Source organism: Notolepis coatsorum (genome assembly GCF_963971535.1).
Source record: "Notolepis coatsorum genome assembly, chromosome: 1".
NCBI classification, from domain to species: domain Eukaryota; kingdom Metazoa; phylum Chordata; class Actinopteri; order Aulopiformes; family Paralepididae; genus Notolepis; species Notolepis coatsorum.
In genome coordinates this window covers 320,075,745-320,094,430 of record NC_140165.1, presented here as the reverse complement: position 1 = coordinate 320,094,430, position 18,686 = coordinate 320,075,745, and the positions used below count along the sequence as shown (strand labels likewise).

The window sequence follows — 18,686 nt, the reverse complement described above, 5'->3', positions numbered from 1 at the left end:
TTGCTAGGGTGTTTCTAGGCGGTTGCTAGGGTGTTATATGTGGTTCCTAGGGTGTTATAGCTGGTTGCTAGGGTGTTTCTAGGTGGTTGCTAGGGTGTTTCTAGGTGGTTGCTAGGGTGTTATAGCTGGTTGCTAGGGTGTTTCTAGGTGGTTGCTAGTGTATTTCTAGGTGGTTGCTAGAGTGTTCTAGGTGATTGCTAGGGTATTTCTAGGTGGTTGCGAGGGTGTTATAAGTGGTTGCTAGGGTGTTTCTAGGTGGTTGCTAGGGTGTTATAGCTGGTTGCTAGGGTGTTTCTAGGTGGTTGCTAGGGTGTTTCTATAGGTGGTTGCTAGGGTGTTATAGCTGGTTGCTAGGGTGTTTCTAGGTGGTTGCTAGGGTGTTATATATGGTTGCTAGGGTGTCTAATGTAAGTGGTATAGTTAAAGGGTTAACCCATTGTATAGAGGTCATGGCTAACATCCACCAATGAATGTAGAAGTCAGTACTGAGTTGATTGACACCTCCCTTAAGTGTCATGCACATGTGCATGCAGGTGTCAATCAACTCAGTACACCTGCAAGCCTTAATTGATTCAAATCCTGTGGTCAACATAGACAAATGAAAGAGGATATCCCTACTGATCTACTGACCTACTGACCCTGAAGGGGGAGGAGCTGAACCATGGGGGCGTGGTCAACATAGACCAATGAAAGAGGATATCCCTACTGATTATGATGTCATAATAGAACATTCTAGGACATTTGTGTATCTATTCAACAATTATCTCAGAAGATCTCATTGTGCGCCATGAAACAGCACTGATCAGTCCTGTTCAGACAGATAGACTAAACAACACATGAAGCCTGCATTTCTCAAACAAGATGCCTATTGTGAGTGTCCATATGTGAGCGGCAATCGGAGCATCAACTACTTAAATCAGAACAACAATGAATGAATGTTGGCCGAACAATTAACAACACAGCAACTTTTAGGCATGGCTGCTTGTTCAAGTCAAGTCAAGAGTTTTATTTGTCACGGCATACGAGTATACAATGAAATGCGGGTGGTCTTGCCCGCAACGATGTGCAATACAGTGGGTACAACATATAATAGAATCCAATACAAAAAACATTGTGCAATAACAGGTAACAGGTAACATGGTGTGACATCAAAATCGGTATCTGTACATAGTTATTTACAGAGCATATAGGACATGCTAGGTAGCTTTGGTAGTGCAATACACTGTTACTGTTGCTAATACTGATTTAAAGTGGCCTTTCCTTTTGGCAATAAGTGTGAGTGTGTGCGCATGAGTGTGTGCCCGCTCATGTTGAAGTGTTAAAGTGGCTGCTAGTGTGTGAGCGTGCACAGCGTGCGTGTCGTGTGTGTGCTTATGTGTGGATAGTTCAGTGTTCTGTGGTACTCAATGTTCATTGTTCAGGACTCTGATGGCCTGGGGGAAGAAGCTAAGCCTAAGCCTCTCTGTCCTAGTAGCTGGGGTTCGCAGGCGTCTGCCTGACCTCAGCAGCTGAAACAGGCTGTTATTGGGGTGGTGGGGGTCTTTCATTATTCTGCAGGCTCTGGATTTGCACCTCTTGTTGTATAGAACCTGCAGGGGAGGTAGTGCAATACCCGTGGTACGCTCGGCTGAGCGCACCACTCTCTGTAGGGCCTTCTTGTCCTGTGCCGTGCTGTTTCCATACCAGGCAGTGATGTTTCCGGTCAAGATGCTCTCTACAGCTCCTGAGTAGAAGGACTGGAGTATTCCCCGATACTCTGAACTTCCTTAAAGGGGAACTCCAACATTTTGGGAAATTAGCTTATTTAACATCTTCCCTGGAGTTAGACAAGAAGATACATACCTTTTTTGTCTCTGTGCGTGCATTTTAGCTTTGGGAATAGACGCTCCGTTAGCATAGCTTAGCTTCATCACTGGAAGTGAGGCAGGACAGTAGCCTTACAGTGCCTTACAGTGTATTGCAAGGTCTGACATTGACCATATTTGATATGCATGACCTTGGTGGGCTCTAGGTCAACTCCTGAAAAGGGGGTCAATGTCAGACCTTGCAATCAAAAGTTAGGGGGCGCACTGAAATTATGGCAAGGGTTATTAGCCCCCTAACTTTTGTCGCACACACGCACACTTATGGCCAAAGGAAAGGACACTTTAAATTAGAATAACAGGAACAGTGTATTGCACTACCAAAGCTAACTAGCATGTCCCATATGCTCTGTAAATAACTATGTACAGATACCGAGATGTCACTCCACGTTACCTGTTACCTGTTTACTGCACAATGTTGTTTTTTCATTTTTTGATTCTATTATATGTTGTACCACTGTATTGCACATCGTTGCGGGCAAGACCACCCGCATTTCATTGTATACCTGTATGCCGTGACAATTAAAACTCTTGACTTGACTTGACTTGACTTCTCTCTGCTCCTCTTGTCATACAATCACAATCCAAACATCATCTCATCTCTCGAAGTGCCCCCCCAAGGGGGGTAACCCTCTACCTCTATCGCTCCACCATTTGATCACCTTCTCTCTGTTCCCGCCTCTCTCTTCTCCCAAACAGGACTGATCAGTCCTGTTCAGACAGATGGACTAAACAACACATAGACTGAACCCTACATTTCTCAAACAAGATGGCTTGGTTTACCTGCCAGGTGAGTGTCCACAACGGCTAGCTAGCTGTTCTACGTGAATACTGAATGTTAATATTGAATCAGACACTATTGAATACTGAATGTTAATATTGAATCAGACAATATTGAATACTGAATGAAAAAAGACTAATTTAATCAGATGAATCACTTTATTTGAGGATAAAAAAAAGAAGAGTTTTTTTTATTATTATTTTTTTTAATTAAAAACGAAGGTTCGAACGTTCGTTTAAGCAGATTAATCACTTTATTCAAATTGAGGATTTAGTTTGAGGATATAAAAAAATATATATGTATAATTATATATATATATATTTTTTAATAATTTCTTTTTAATTAAAAACGAAGGTTCGAACGTCCATTCGAAAAACCCTGACGAAGTTTGAATCCCAAAAACAGGCTTCGGGGACAGCCTTACCATACATATTATTTATATTATTCAAATGGAACTCCAACATTTTACGTTGTGATGTCACAGTATGATGTCATGTTGTGATATCTTCATAATCAAACATTCTAGAACATTTGTGTATCTATTCAACAATTCTCTCAGAAGATCTCATTGCGCATTTTGGAACAGGACCGTTGATCAACTGTTATAACTAGGGATGCTCGATATTGGCTTTTTTACCAATACCGATATACCGATATTGTCCAACTCTTAATTTCTGATACCGATATATGCAGGGTTCCCCCCCCCCCCCCCCCCCCCCTCCCGAAAAAACTTATTAACATTACATATCTCTTGTCGTGTAATTAACACAACATTATGCATACTTTAACAATAAATAAAATTATAATTTGTTCTTACTTGCTTGCCTGGGTAAATAAAGCTTAAATAAATGTAAAAATGTTATTTTTTTTAAACCGATACCGATATTTTCCGATATCACATTTCGGCCGATAATATCGGACATCCCTAAAACAAGATGCCTTGCCTACCGTTTTGTTACGGATTGTTAGCAGAGGGCCCAGGCGCAAACAGATACGAGGGGAGGTAAAGGTAGATTGTCCAAAAATGAGCACTGCTCCTTTAATTAGAACACTTCGAGCCAGGGGTGAAGTGTAACAGAAAATACATCCTAGGCAGTAGCAAAAACAAAACAAGGCATAGCTCAGCTAAGACTGGCAGAGGGCAAAATACAAAACAAAGAATAATCTCATAAAGAGAGAAGTCCAAAAACAAAACACTAAATGACACAGGGTAACTTACTAAGAACACAGGAGCTCAGCACATGACAGGGACGAGGATAACAAAACATGGAACCGAAACAATGAACCGACAAGTAAGAGTAGAGAACAAACACTAGATATAGGGGAAACAATTAACACTAGAGAGACAGCAGGGCAATTAGCAAAACGAGACACACATGAGGGAAGGGCAGACTAACAGGGCTAAGGAAAACAACCAGACCAAACACAATGGGGAATATAAACAGAGAAGCACAAGAACTAACTACACAAGAAGACTGAACACTAGACAGAGTAAACAAACATACAAGGAACAAATAAATAATTACAAAAGGGAATGAGACTAAAGACAGAACACAGTTAAACAACACAGGAGACAATAAAAATGCCAGGAGAATAAGAATGTCCAAAGGTGGGGGCTGCTGAGGAGAGTAGACAGGGAAAAGGGGTTCAGGGACTGGCGAATCCTCACACGTTTAGCCGTGGAAAGGTGAGAAAAGTTATTATTATTTTACATTTATTTTAATTTAAGTTAAATGTATTTTATTTTAAGACTTCTAAAGAATGTCATGTTTTTAGACATATGTCTATATTATTCAAATGGGGCTAAATATAATATACTTTATTATTACATATACCATACATTAGGGCTGAGCCCAAACGTTCGAACCTTCGTTCGTTACGTTGGCATTCAAATTCTAAATCAACATTAGAATTTTTATTTTTTAATAAAAAATAAAAAATATATATTTATTTTTTTATATTATTTTCTATTCATTCTGTTTAAACCAATGGGGGTTTTCTCCACATTTGCAGATAAAGATTAGGCTACACTAATATTATAGTATTAAAGGAAACTGATGAGTTATATTCATTAGAAAGTTGATTTAATTGATTTAGTTGGGCGGCTTCTCCCTGGGCTGGGTCTGGGGCTGGAAAGTTGATTTAATGAGAAAAAATACTAATTTAATCAGATGAATCACGTTATTCAAATTGAGGATTTAGTTTGAGGATTTTACATTTTTTCTTTTTTAAATGTATTAAAAAAATCGTTGTAAGTAGAAAAAGGGTAACCACTGCGCTCAGACAGGTGCGTAGTCCAACATTAATTAAGTTAAAAAAAATGGAGTAGGGACCGCACTCGAGGAAAATCGTTGTTTTTATTTTTATATGCACAAGTTGTATAACGCACAAAACGCTTTCAGCCATCCGGCCTTCATCAGTGTGCAATGATAGTTGTGACAAACAAACCTTATAGGCTGTACTTGACAACATACAGGTGGGAACAATCGGCAATCAGCCAACAGGCTACTAGGTTGACGTCATGATCAGTAGCAGGGCTAGATTGACAGGTAGATATCATCACAGTATCACATGAATGCGTATGATGGCTATGTATGAAACAACAAATTAATACATATTACAATACAATATTTACAAATCTGTATGGAACAAAAAAGACAGTACATTGGGGGTATCAGGTTGTTAGACCGTGCATTAATCAGTGTACTAGTTTTTTGTTTATACAGTAGACAACTTAGGATAGCTTTCACCTAAAGGAATGGAGCCAAATTGAACTCTTCATTCATCCCAGATGGATACATAGATTTGAGCCGATGAATCCATCCCGTTGTAAAAGAAGTTGTTCATGGTTATTACCACCCCTTCTATTAAGAAAAACCATCTCTAGACCTATGCACTTGAGGTCATTGATTTTATGATCCATTTCGTTAAAATGTCGTGCCACAGGGGAATTAATGTCGGCCCGCTTTATATTGCTTCTGTGTTCGTTCAATCTGATTTTTTATTTGCGGGATGTCTGTCCAATATAGTATTTTTTACATGGGCAGAATAATAAATATATTATGTGTGTGGAATTACATGTTATTAGCGATCTGATCTTGTAATTCTTCCCGGTGTGGGAGTCGTGAAATGTGTTTGTTTTGATCATGTGGCTGCAAGATGTACATGGCATGCTCTACATGGGAAGCCTCCATGAATAAAAGGCTCTGGCCTTGAATACGAGTCCGCTCTGACCAGGCGGTCCTTCAGGTTGGTAGCCCTTTTATGCGTAAATCGTGGAGGGTGTTGGAAGCGGTCATTTAAGGTTCTATCTGATGATAGAATGTGCCAGTGTTTCATGACTGTGGACTTAATAACAGAACTAAATGGATCATAAGTAAGGACATAATTAATGGTGCCTGATGTTCTGTTTCTTTCTTTCTTCCGGAATAGTTATTTTCTTTCAATTTGGTTTACAGTGGCCATGGCAGAGTTAAGACACTGCTTTGGGCCCTTTTCATCAAATCTTCCCAACATACTTTCACTTTGGGAGTGGAACTCCTCCTGAGAGCTACAGATATGTTTGAGTCTGTATAGTTGACTTACAGGCAGGCTTTTCTTTAAAGGCACCGGGTGGTGACTAGAGAACTGTAGGAGGTTGTTTTTATCCGTTGGTTTTCTGTAGATGGTTGTGGCGATTAGGTTATTAACTTTAGTTAGTTTTACATCTAGGAAGTGAATGGATTCTCTGCTCTTTTCCATACTGAAAGTGATGGATTCTACACAAGAGTTTAAATAGGACAAGAATGATGACAGTTCCACCTCGTTTCCTGACCAGACCATGAAAATATCATCGATAAATCGAACAAAGTATTTGATATGGGGTCTATATAACGTATTGTTGTAAATAGGGATGTCCGATATTATCGGCCGACCGATATTATCGGCCGATATCGGCAGTAAAATGTGATATCGGAAAATATCGGTATCGAATTTTTTTTTTTTTTTTTTTTTTTTACATTTATTTAACCTTTATTTACCCAGGCAAGCAAGTAAGAACCAATTCTTATTTTATGTCAAAAGTATGCATGTTGGTTTAATTCAACAACAAGAGATATGTAATGTTAATTTTTACTTTTTTAATTATCATATTTTGCACAGATAATGCTTACATTTAGAAAGCCTTTTGAATGCATCCAGTGAAATTATTAATTACCTGAAATTATTCAGTTTTTTTGGGGGGAAACCCTGCATATATCGGTATCGGTTGATATCGGTATCGGTATCGAAATTAAGAGTTGGACAATATCGGAATATCGGTATCGGTAAAAAAGCCAATATCGAGCATCCCTAGTTGTAAATTAAGTCCTCTTCGAACTTTCCCATAAATAAACACGCATAAGCGCATGCGGATGGGGATCCCATAGCAGACCCATATTCCTGTTGGTAATAGGTATTTTCAAACATAAATACATGTCTATTCAGTGTAAATTTCATCAGTTCCATGATAAATTCACGTGGAGGTGTTTGGTCTGGGTGTTTACCCATAGAAATGGTTCAAAGCTTCTAGACCAAGGTTATGGTTAATGTTGGAATATAATGAAGTAATGTCTAGGGGTTACGAGAATATCACTGTCACCAATATTTCTGACTAAATCTTCCTCTGGCAGCCAGCGATCCCAGGGACAGGCTCCACAACAACGCCGCTTTTTCGGGCGGAGACAGCCGGGACCCCCGACAAGATCCTCGAAGAGACTACGCGACAGGGAACAGGAAGATCCACACGGCATGTGGCCCGCACCCGGCGCGGAAAGAGGGGCAAGGGGAGGGAGAGGGAGGAATCGGGACCGACGCAGGCGGTGGGACCACCACCCGACGACCTCATCTTCGACCTCTCTTCTCACGATCTCACTGACACTGAGAAACAGGTACTGACCAAGGGACTGTCGTTTGTTCCAACACCATTGATTGATTGATTGAAAACTTTATTAACAGATTGCAGAATGGGTACAGTACAGTACAGCTCAATACACACAATTGTTAAGGGGATGCAGACCAGAGAAAGACTTTCGTCTTGTTTACATCAGGGTCCCCCATTTTCAATTCATCAGTACATATATGACATACATGACATACAGATAGACAGTACTGCTACATCTATACATTTATGACATACCAGATTTGCAAATACAGTACTGTTTGTGATACAAAAAGAGTCCAGAAAAGAGAGTATATACATTTGACGTAAAAACTACATTGGGGGAGGTTGGGGAGGTGGGGTGGGGTGGGGTGGGGTGGGTGGAGGGGGGGGGGCTGTACATTGGAGGTGGTTGGGTGGGCGGGGTGGGGGGGGGGGAACACTGTACAACTGTACAAGCAAAACTGTACATTGGAATATTGACAAAACCATACTTGGTAATTTACTGTACATTGGAGGGGGTTGGGTTAGGACATTTACAGGGGCCAGTTTGTAATTGCAGTCCCCCGTAGGTGTTCTTTGAGAGTGTTTTTGAAGGTGGGTAGTGATTCACATTCCTTTACAGCTTTGGGTAGGGCGTTCCACATTGATGTGGCATAATTGCGAAACGTGTTTAGTCCCTTGTTTGAGCTGAATCTGGGTTTAACATGATTTAAGATAAGATAAGATAAGATAAGATAAGATATTCCTTTATTGATCCCCTTGGGGAAATTCAGGCATCATAGCAGCATGGGGGGGAGGGGGGGGGGGTACAGGTAGTAAAACAACACAGGCAGTGTAAACAATTCGATCAATATGGTCAATATAATTTACTATCTGACTAGCTGAAGAAATATTCACATTATTCACAGTGTCACATAGGGTGCAGTATGCATAAGGTAGTGTTATAATTTACTATCTACTGAGTATACATTTCACAGTATCACGGTATCCACTGAAATATCCACTGAAATTTGTGGAGCTCCCTCTGGTGTTGTGATCGTCACTGACCTTTGGCAAGTATTTTGACATGGACCATTAATTTATTCGTTTACTATAAAAAAAAATGTTCCGTTTTTTCAGAAATGTTAAACTGAAAGCTTTTTTTTGCTAATTCTGACTCCAATGTCTTACCAGATCCCAGTGTTAAAGTGTTCAGACCCAAAAGCACTTTCAACCCTATGGTCAACAATCACTCTATTAATGCCTTTTGCAGACTGGTAGAGGATGAAGTTGAGAATCAGTTTGTGGAAAGAGAACAACTGATTAATAGCAAGAGAAAAAACTTCTCTCAAACCGAAGGAAAGGCTGCAGACCACTAGCCAAGAATAGAAATATCACCATCAAGGCTTGTGACAAAGGTGGTGGAATCTCTATAATCGATACATCGAGATACAGTAAAAAAAAATCAAAGAGATGTTGACTGACACCAAATATTATAAGAATTTGACTGAATCCCTGGAATAACTACAACCTAGAATTGAAACATAATCAAAAGAGCTGAAGAAAATAAATGGGTCACTGCAAAAGAAGCAAAATTCCTGGTGGATGAGTTCCCTATCACACCTGTCATCTATGGTTTAGCCAAGGTGCACAAATGTCCAAACGACCCTCCACTCCGACCAATAATCTCAGGGATAGGGTCCCTCACAGAGAATGCCTCTAAGTTTGTAGACTATCACATCCAACCACTGGTTTGGAAACTTCCCTCGTATATAAAAGATACCTCTGACTTTCTATCTAAACTAGATTTAGTCCGAAATATTGGTGACAGTGATATTCTCGTAACCCTAGACGTTACTTCGTTATATTCCAACATTAACAATAACCTTGGTCTAGAAGCTTTGAACCATTTCTATAGGTAAACACCTCCACATGAATTTATCATGGAACTGATGAAATTTACACTGAATAGAAATTTATTTATGTTTGAAAATACCTATTACCAACAGGAATATGGGTCTGCTATGGGATCCCCATCCGCATGCGCTTATGTGTGTTTATTTATGAGAACGTTCGAAGAGGACTTCATTTACAACAATACGTTATATAGACCCCATATCAAATACTTTGTTCGATTTATCGATGATATTTTCATGGTCTGGTCAGGAAACGAGGTAGAACTGTCATCATTCTTGTCCTATTTAAACTCTTGTGTAGAATCCATCACTTTCAGTATGGAAAAGAGCCGAGAATCCATTCACTTCCTAGATGTAAAACTAACTAAAGATAATAACCTAATTGCCACAACCATCTACAGAAAACCAACGGATAAAAACAATCTCCTACCGTTTTCTAGTCACCACCCGGTGCCTTTAAAGAAAAGCCTGCCTGTAAGTCAACTATACAGACTCAAACATATCTGTAGCTCTCAGGAGGAGTTCCACTCTGAAAGTGAAAGTATGTTGAGAAGATTTGATGAAAAGGGCCCAAAGCAGTGAAAAGGGGGTCAATGTCAGACTTTGCAATCAAAAGTTAGGGGGCTAATAACCCTTGCCATAATTTCAGTGCGCCCCCTAACTTTTGATTGCAAGGTCTGACATTGCCCCCCTTTTCAGGAGTTGACCTAGAGCCCACCAAGGTCATGCATATCAAATTTGGTCAATGTCAGACCTTGCAATACACTGTAAGGCACTGTAAGGCTACTGTCCTGCCTCACTTCCAGTGATGAAGCTAAGCTATGCTAACGGAGCGTCTATTCCCAACGCTAAAATGCACGCACAGAGACAAAAAAGGTATGTATCTTCTTGTCTAACTCCAGGGAAGATGTTAAATAAGCTAATTTCCCAAAATGTTGGAGTTCCCCTTTAACTCTGCCATGGCCACTGTAAATCAAATTGAAAGAAAATAACTATTCCGGAAGAAAGAAAGACAGAAAAAAAGAAAGAAACAACATCAGACACCATTAATTATAGAATAGAATAGAATAGATCTTTATTGTCATTGTTACAGTTGTTACAACGAAATTTAAAAATGCAACCCTAGGTGCTAGTAAAAATATAAAAACAGTCCTAAACACAGTGTTAAATATAAAACAGGGGTGGGGCGTAAATAACATTAATAAAACAGGGGGGTATAAAATATAATTGCACTATCTCTTAATGTTGTTACTTATGATCCATTTAGTTCTGTTATTAAGTCCACAGTCATGAAACACTGGCACATTCTATCATCAGATAGAACCTTAAATGACCGCTTCCAACACCCTCCACGCTTTACGCATAAAAGGGCTACCAACCTGAAGGACCGCCTCGTTAGAGCAGACTCGTGTTCAAGGCCAGAGCCTTTTATTCATGGGAGCTTCCCATGTAGAGCATGTACATCTTGCAGCCACATGATCAAAACAAACACATTTCACGACTCCCACACCGGGAAGAATTACAAGATCAGATCGCTAATAACATGTAATTCCACACACATAATATATTTATTATTCTGCCCATGTAAAAAATACTATATCGGACAGACATCCCGCAAATAAAAAATCAGATTGAACGAACACAGAAGCAATATAAAGCGGGCCGACATTAATTCCCCTGTGGCACGACATTTTAACGAAATGGATCATAAAATCAATCTTATCACCCCCAGACAGCACAGCTCGTTCCTTCTGCCTGGCCGCTTCCCTGGAATCGCTCCCCCGCACCGACCTCGACCTTGGTTGGTTTCACAGCAGAACCGGATAGGGGGGGGGGGGGGGGATGATACATGCAGCTTAAGGCAAATTACTGCCATATGGTCAAAATTGGGTTAATTTAGTTTAATCATCATCAACATCATCATACCCCCTATTAGCACGGTATGGTGGCATCTTTATTTTCACGTCTCTAATTTCCGTCGTGATGTCCAGAATGGCCTGAGACCGCGACAGTTCCTCTGCGTGGTTAGTAACAAGTCTCTCAAGAATTGTCTTCAAGCACGATTGTTCATCTGTGTGATAGATTTCGACCCGTTCCAACATGGTCTTAGAGCTCAATTGTTCATCACCCCGCAGGGTGTTAAGGTCAGCGATCATTTTATACAGTTCCATTTGGTTGTCTTTGATCCCGGCCATGTCCCTGGCCATAGGATTCAACTTTTTCCGAATTAGATTCAGACAGTACCAGATCCAACAGCTGACGGAGCCCAAGCCGAGCAGCATGACAATTAGAAGATATACGTCTTCAACGTCGTTTATCTCCAACGGGAAAAAGCATATCGCAAGCCATGTCCCGTATGAATTTATGGTGTATCCCGCTTGATAGCTCCCAAGAGGGCATAGTGGGTCATCCGCATTTTGCCTCCTCGTCGAGAATATGCGATCAATCGCTGTAAAAGCCCAGCTTATTAGATCCATATTACGGTCAAAAGTCGAGTTGATTCTGCTGTAAAAAGAAAAAGAAAAAAGGTCAATACGGCCGAGCGTCTCCAGCGAGGGGCAGATCCAGGCTTCAGGGAAAGGAGCTGTAGAAGGCTGGTACGGACGTCTCCGGGCGGGTAAGAGAAAGGCCTTGAGGTGTTCTGTGGAGGGTGGGAGAGGAGTAGATATGCGACTGCTTCTGGGAGAGGTTGGAGAGGAACAACCTGATACCCCCAATGTACTGTCTTTTTTGTTCCATACAGATTTGTAAATATTGTATTGTAATATGTATTAATGTGTTGTTTTCATATATAGCCATTATACGCATTCATGTGATACTGTGATATCTACCTGTCAATCTAGCCCTGCTAATTACTGATCATGACGTCAACCTAGCCTGTTGGCTGATTGCCGATTGTTCCCACCTGTATGTTGTCAAGTACAGCCTAGTTAAGGTTTGTTTGTCACAACTATCATTGCACACTGATGAAGGCCGGATGGCTGAAAAAGTTTTGTGCGTTATACAACTTGTGCATATAAAAATAAAAACAACGATTTTCCTCGAGTGCGGTCCCTACTCCATTTTTTGTAACTTAAAAAAATCATTGACATATTGAAAGCTAACATTGGGGAGCTGCAGTGATACCTTTCTATGAAACCCGTATGGCGTTTTAACTAATGCAATTGTGATACCATTATGTTCAAGCAACAAGCTAAATCGGGCGCTCCAGTAGCACACCACATAGCGCGCTGAGTCGCGAAGCGGTCGCCCCGGGTTCGATTCCCTGACCCGGTGTGCCATGTGCCGCATGTCTTCCCCTCTTCTCCTCCCGTTTCACCCTCTCTCCGCTATCGGCCCTGCGTGGCCGCTGTCGGTCCTGCGTGGCCAAAAGGTCCTGCGTTGAAAAAAAAAAGCTGAAAATGCTATAAATTAAATATTTAAAAAAAAGCAACAAGCTAAATGATATCAATCATGTGAATGCAAATAAAAAGCTTGCTGGGTGTGAGTAGGCTACTTTACCACATAGATCACATCTTAAAATTAAGTCTTTTCTATGTCTACCGTCTTGCCAATTTCTCACATCAATGATGTAAATTGTGTGTATTGCTTTACTCCATACAGCAGGAAGAGGAAAGAAAGAAGGAGAGCTGTGAAGATGGAGACGGGAAGAAGAAATTTCTGGAGAGGTTCACCGGCACGAGGACGAAGAAGGAGAAGGAGAAGCCGGGTCAGATCCAGAGCGCCGTGATGCACGACCACACGGACGAGGACGTGCTGGAGCTCTTCGAGCAGATGCTGGCGGACATGAATCTGAACGAGGAGAAGCAGTGTCCTCTCAGACAGAAAGACATCGCTGTCAAGCGAGAGATGGTGTCACTGTACCTGCACACCTCCAAGGCTGGCCAGGACCAGAAGGAAAGCTCCAGGTCAGCGATGATGTACATCCAGGTGTTAAAATCAGACCTTCGTGACACACGACTACTGAGCTGTCTGGAGACACTACGAGTCTCGCTCAATAACAATTATGTCAGCTGGGTGCAGAACTTCGTCGTGGAGGGCCTGGCCCTGCTGCTCGGCATCCTGCGGAGGCTGCAGGACGAGAAGGACAAGTACCCAAACATGGGGGTGAAGAATCAACATGAGATAATCCGCTGCCTCAAAGCCTTGATGAACAACAATTATGGTCTTAAAGCCATGTTGGAGTCAGAGGAGGGTATACCTCTGCTGGTCAGAGCCATCAACCCCAGGGTTCCTCACATGATGGTGGACACTGTGAAGCTGCTCTCTGCCATCTCCATCCTGGAGCACCCAGAGAACCTTCATGAGCGCGTTCTGGAGGCCATCACAGAGGGAGCTGAGACCAGGGACATAGAGCGGTTTCAACCCCTACTGGATGGAATGAACAAACACAACGCTCTCAAGGGCGGTTGCATGCAGCTGATCAACGCCCTGATCAGCCGCGGAGAGGAGCTGGACTTTAGGATCCACCTGCGCTCTGAGCTGCTGCGCCAGGGACTGAAGAAGATGCTGGAGGAGATGAGGAAGATCGAGAACGAGGTGTTGAGGGTGCAGCTCATTGTGTTTGATGAGCAGGCGGAGGACGACTCGGACGAGCTGAGGTCACGACACGATGACGTCAAAATCGAGACGGACGACGCGTCGGAGGTGTTCCAGATGCTGTTCAACACGGTGAAGGACTCCAAGGCCGAGGGCCACTTCCTGTCCCTGATGGAGCACATGCTGCTGACCGGTAACGACTACGCGGCCAGGTCTCAGTACTGCAAGCTGAGGGATGTGTGTATATCTCAGATCGTGCTGCACAAGAACGGAGCCGATCCAGACTTCAAGTGCCGCAGCCTCAACCTGTATATAGAAGGCTTGATAGACTACATGCTGGACCCTACTAAGGTGGAGACCAGTGAGGCCAAGGCCATCGAGCTGGAGAAGAGGCTGCACGCGGAGCTGACGTCGCGCCACGAGCTGCAGGCGGAGCTGAAGAAGCTGGAGGGCGACTACGAGCTGCGCCTCATGGAGCTCAGCCAGGAGAAGGAGCTGCTCACCTCCTCCAGGCAGGAGCAGGAGCAGGAGAACAGGGGCCTCAGCCAGAGGCTCAGCACGCTGCAGGAGCGGAACGAGAAGCTGTCGCAGGATCTGGAAGAGGCCAAGCCTAAAGTTGTCACGGTTACCGTCCCCGTGCTCAGCACGCTGCAGGAGCAGAACGAGAAGCTGTCGCAGGATCTGGAAGAGGCCAAGCCTAAAGTTGTCACGGTTACCGTCCCCGTGCTCAGCACGCTGCAGGAGCAGAACGAGAAGCTGTCGCAGGATCTGGAAGAGGCCAAGCCTAAAGTTGTCACGGTTACCGTCCCCGTGCCGACGCCCGGGATGACCCCTCCTCCCCCCGCGCCCCCTCTCCCGGGCCAACCTGATGTGGCCCCTCCCCCTCCCCCGCCTCCTCCTCCTCCGCCCCCTCCCCCGCCTCCTCCCCCCTTACCCAGCATGGCCGGACCCCCACTCCCTCCGCCCTTACCGGGGATGGGCATACCTCCTCCCCCGGGGCTGGCCATGCCCCCACCCCCTGGCATGGGGGGCTGGGGCGCCCCCGCACCCCCCCCGCTGCCCTTCGGACTCGCGCCTAAGAAGGAGTACAAGACTGAGGTGCAGATGAAGAGGGTCAACTGGAGCAAGATTGGAGCGGAGGATCTCTCTGAAAGCAGTTTCTGGACCAAGGCCAAGGAGGGCCGCTATGAAAACGATGAGCTCTTCGCCAAACTCACACTGGCCTTCTCCTCACAGACCAAGACCTCCAAAGCCAAGAAGGACCTGGAGGGAGCAGAAGAGAAGAAGCAGGAGAAGCAGAAGAAGAAGGTGAAGGAGCTGAAGGTGCTGGACTCCAAGTCCTCCCAGAACCTCTCCATCATCCTGCGGTGTATCCATCTACTGCCGTACGAAGAGATCAAGGACCACATCCTGGAGATCAACGAGAAGCTCACCGAGTCCACGGTGCAGGGCCTGATCAAGTGGCTCCCGGAGGCCGAGCTGCTCAGTGTGTTGGGAGATTATGAGTATGAAGACCTGGCTGACACCGAGCAGTTTGGAGCGGTGATGTCCACTGTGACGCGTCTGAAGCCGCGGCTGGAAGCCATCCTCTTCCGGATGCAGTTCGAGGAGCAGCTGGGCAGCATGAAGCCGGAGGTGGTGTCCGTCACCGCGGCCTGCGAGGAGCTGAGGACGAGCCAGACCTTCGCCCAGCTGCTGCAGATCATCCTGCTGGTGGGAAACTACATGAACGCTGGCTCCCGCAACGCCAAGGCCTTCGGGTTCACCATCTCATACCTCTGCAAGCTGCGAGAGACCAAGTCGGCTGACCAGAGGCAGACGCTGCTGCAATTCCTGGCTGACGTGTGTCAGGAGCAGTACCCCGAGGTCATGACCTTCCCCGACGAGCTCGTCCACCTGGAGAAGGCCAGCAGAGTATCGGCGGAGAACCTTCAGAGGAACCTGGATCAGATGGGCCGTCAGATCAAGAACCTGGAGAAGGATCTAGAAACCTTCCCTCCCCCGCAGAGTGACAAGGACCATTTTGTGGAGAAGATGTCTAGCTTCGTCGGCACGGCGCGGGAGCAGTACGACACGCTGGACCTGATGCACAGGAACATGGAGGAGCAGTACGCGGACCTGGGGGACTACTTCGTGTTCGACCCCCGCAAGATGTCCGTGGAGGTGTTCTTCAGTGACCTCAACAGCTTCAAGAAAGAGTTCCAGGAGGCGGTGCAGAGGGGGAGGCGGAGGAGAAGATGATGAGGAGAGCCAAGCTGGCCAGGGAGAAGGCTGAGCGGGAGAAGGAGGAGAAGCAGAAGGAGAGCCAAGCTGGCCAGGGAGAAGGCTGAGCGGGAGAAGGAGGAGAAGCAGAAGGAGAGCCAAGCTGGCCAGGGAGAAGGCTGAGCGGGAGAAGGAGGAGAAGCAGAAGGAGAGCCAAGCTGGCCAGGGAGAAGGCTGAGCGGGAGAAGGAGGAGAAGCAGAAGAAGAGCCAAGCTGGCCAGGGAGAAGGCTGAGCGGGAGAAGGAGGAGAAGCAGAAGAAGAGCCAAGCTGGCCAGGGAGAAGGCTGAGCGGGAGAAGGAGGAGAAGCAGAAGGAGAGCCAAGCTGGCCAGGGAGAAGGCTGAGCGGGAGAAGGAGGAGAAGCAGAAGAAGAGCTGGCCAGGGAGAAGGCTGAGCGGGAGAAGGAGGAGAAGAGCCAACTCCTCAACATCAACACAGAGGGCGTTTCCACCCCTTCGAGAGCCACGGAGAGATCCTCTACCTTGATCCCCTCATTGGTAAGGCACACACACACAAACACACACACACACACACACACACACACACACACACACAAACACACACACACACACACACACACACACACACACTCACCCACACAGACACACACACACACATGCTCACACCCACACACACGCTCACACTCACACACACGCTCACACTCACACACACGCTCACACACACACGATCACACACACGCTCACCCACACCCACACACCCACACACATCTTAAAATTAAGTCTTTTCTATGTCTATCAATGATGTAAATTGTGTGTATTGCTTTCCTCCATACAGAAGGAGAAGGAAAGAAAGAAGGAGAGCTATGAAGATGAAGACGGAAAGAAGATGTCGTATCTTGGCCAGTACTTTGTCTACCTGTGTGAATGACCACTGGTCAGATGCGATGTAGGAATGTGGATGAATCGAGTCCCACACCGGTGAAATTTAGAGTGGCATCAAGAATAGAGCTTTTGTTGAAACCGTCCTGGCAAACGGTCGTCTCGACGCATTCTCTATGACAAGTACACACTCGGTTTAGATTCTCAAGTATTCAAAAAGTATTGAGGGGTCTCAAACTCAATGTACCTGGGGTCCGCTGGAGGTGGAGTCTGGGTGAGGCTGGGCCGCATCAAGTATTCCAAAAAAAAGTACAACTGATCCAATCTTCTCACAAACTCACTAAAACCTCACAAACACCAGCAACTGAGCATTCTCAGTGGTGTCAGTGGACTCATCCACAGCTATGGAAATGCACTGTGCATTTTTTTTAATTCCATCACAAAGCTGTTTAATCAAATCACCAGCCAGTATTTCCGTTATTCTGGTTGCTGTGCTATCTGAGGGGGATTTGCTTTTGTTTGCCTTCAAACATGGTCTCCATCACTTCAGTCATACATTATTTTATTATGTATGCAACAGAGAATGGCTTCTTGTGTTTAGCCAACACCCATGCCACCGAGTGAGGACTTTGTTGCTTTTTGTCGTTGTGACATAGCTTTAACACGAATTCTGCTTGCAGCTTGATATGATGATTTCATTCCATTTATTTTTGTGGTTCTTAGCACTGAATTTTGAGGAAAGGCTGCATCAAAATAACTGTGTTTTGTTTCGTAGTGGCGTTTCACAGACACAGACAGGCAGAGCACTGCTTGCAGAGGAGACAGCGGAGAATTTCGAGAATGCCTGCCATACGCACTGGATATATTTTCCTTCCACTTGGTATCACTCCGGAATCACGTTTCAACCAAGTCACTAACGTAACGTTGCTGTCAGAGTACAGCAACTTGCAATGGGCCTGGTCTACAAGATACACTACATGACCAAGGTACCCATGTACATGTCAAAATACTTCCCAAAGGTCAGTGAATACCACGATCACAACACCAGAGGGAGCTCCACAAATCATGTTAAACCCAGATTAGGCTCAAACAAGGGACTAAACACGTTTCGCAATTATGCCACATCAATGTGGAATGCCCTACCCAAAGCTGTAAAGGAATGTGAATCACTACCCACTTTCAAAACCACTCTCAAAGAACACCTACGGGAGACTGCTATTCGAAACTGGCCCCTGTAAATGTCCTAACCCAACCCCCTCCAATGTACAGTAAATGAAGTATGGTTTTGTCAATATTCCCATGTACAGTTTTGTTTGTACAGTTGTACAGTGTTCCCTCACCCACCCCTCCTACCCAACCACCTCCAATGTACAGTCCCCCCCCCCCACCTACCCAACGTGACGGATCATATTGGTCTGCGTTGTGTTTGATGTTAAATGTTAATGTCCCGAGGGGGAGTCGAACAGGGGGCTCCCGCGTCCGCGGGCGACAACACAGGCCGCTGCACTAAGAAGTTCACTCCTAACTACCGTCCCTATGCGTCTGTTAACCCTGTTATGAGGAAGTGAGTTTAACTTACTAGCCCGCACTGCCACAGTCACCCGTCAAC

At 44.7% G+C, this 18,686-nt stretch overlaps 1 protein-coding gene across 1 annotated transcript; it reads left to right on the top strand.

The window, feature by feature from the left end:
- Positions 1 to 2,631: 2,631 nt before the first annotated feature.
- On the top strand, positions 2,632 to 16,362 carry LOC311226562 (protein diaphanous homolog 1-like; the record flags this gene model as incomplete). The annotated part of the gene is given in 5 exon segments (XM_084311982.1): positions 2,632 to 2,652; positions 7,293 to 7,550; positions 13,042 to 16,209; positions 16,212 to 16,277; positions 16,279 to 16,362. Coding segments are annotated over 5 exon segments (3,597 nt in total).
- Between the last annotated feature and the right edge of the window lie 2,324 nt (positions 16,363 to 18,686).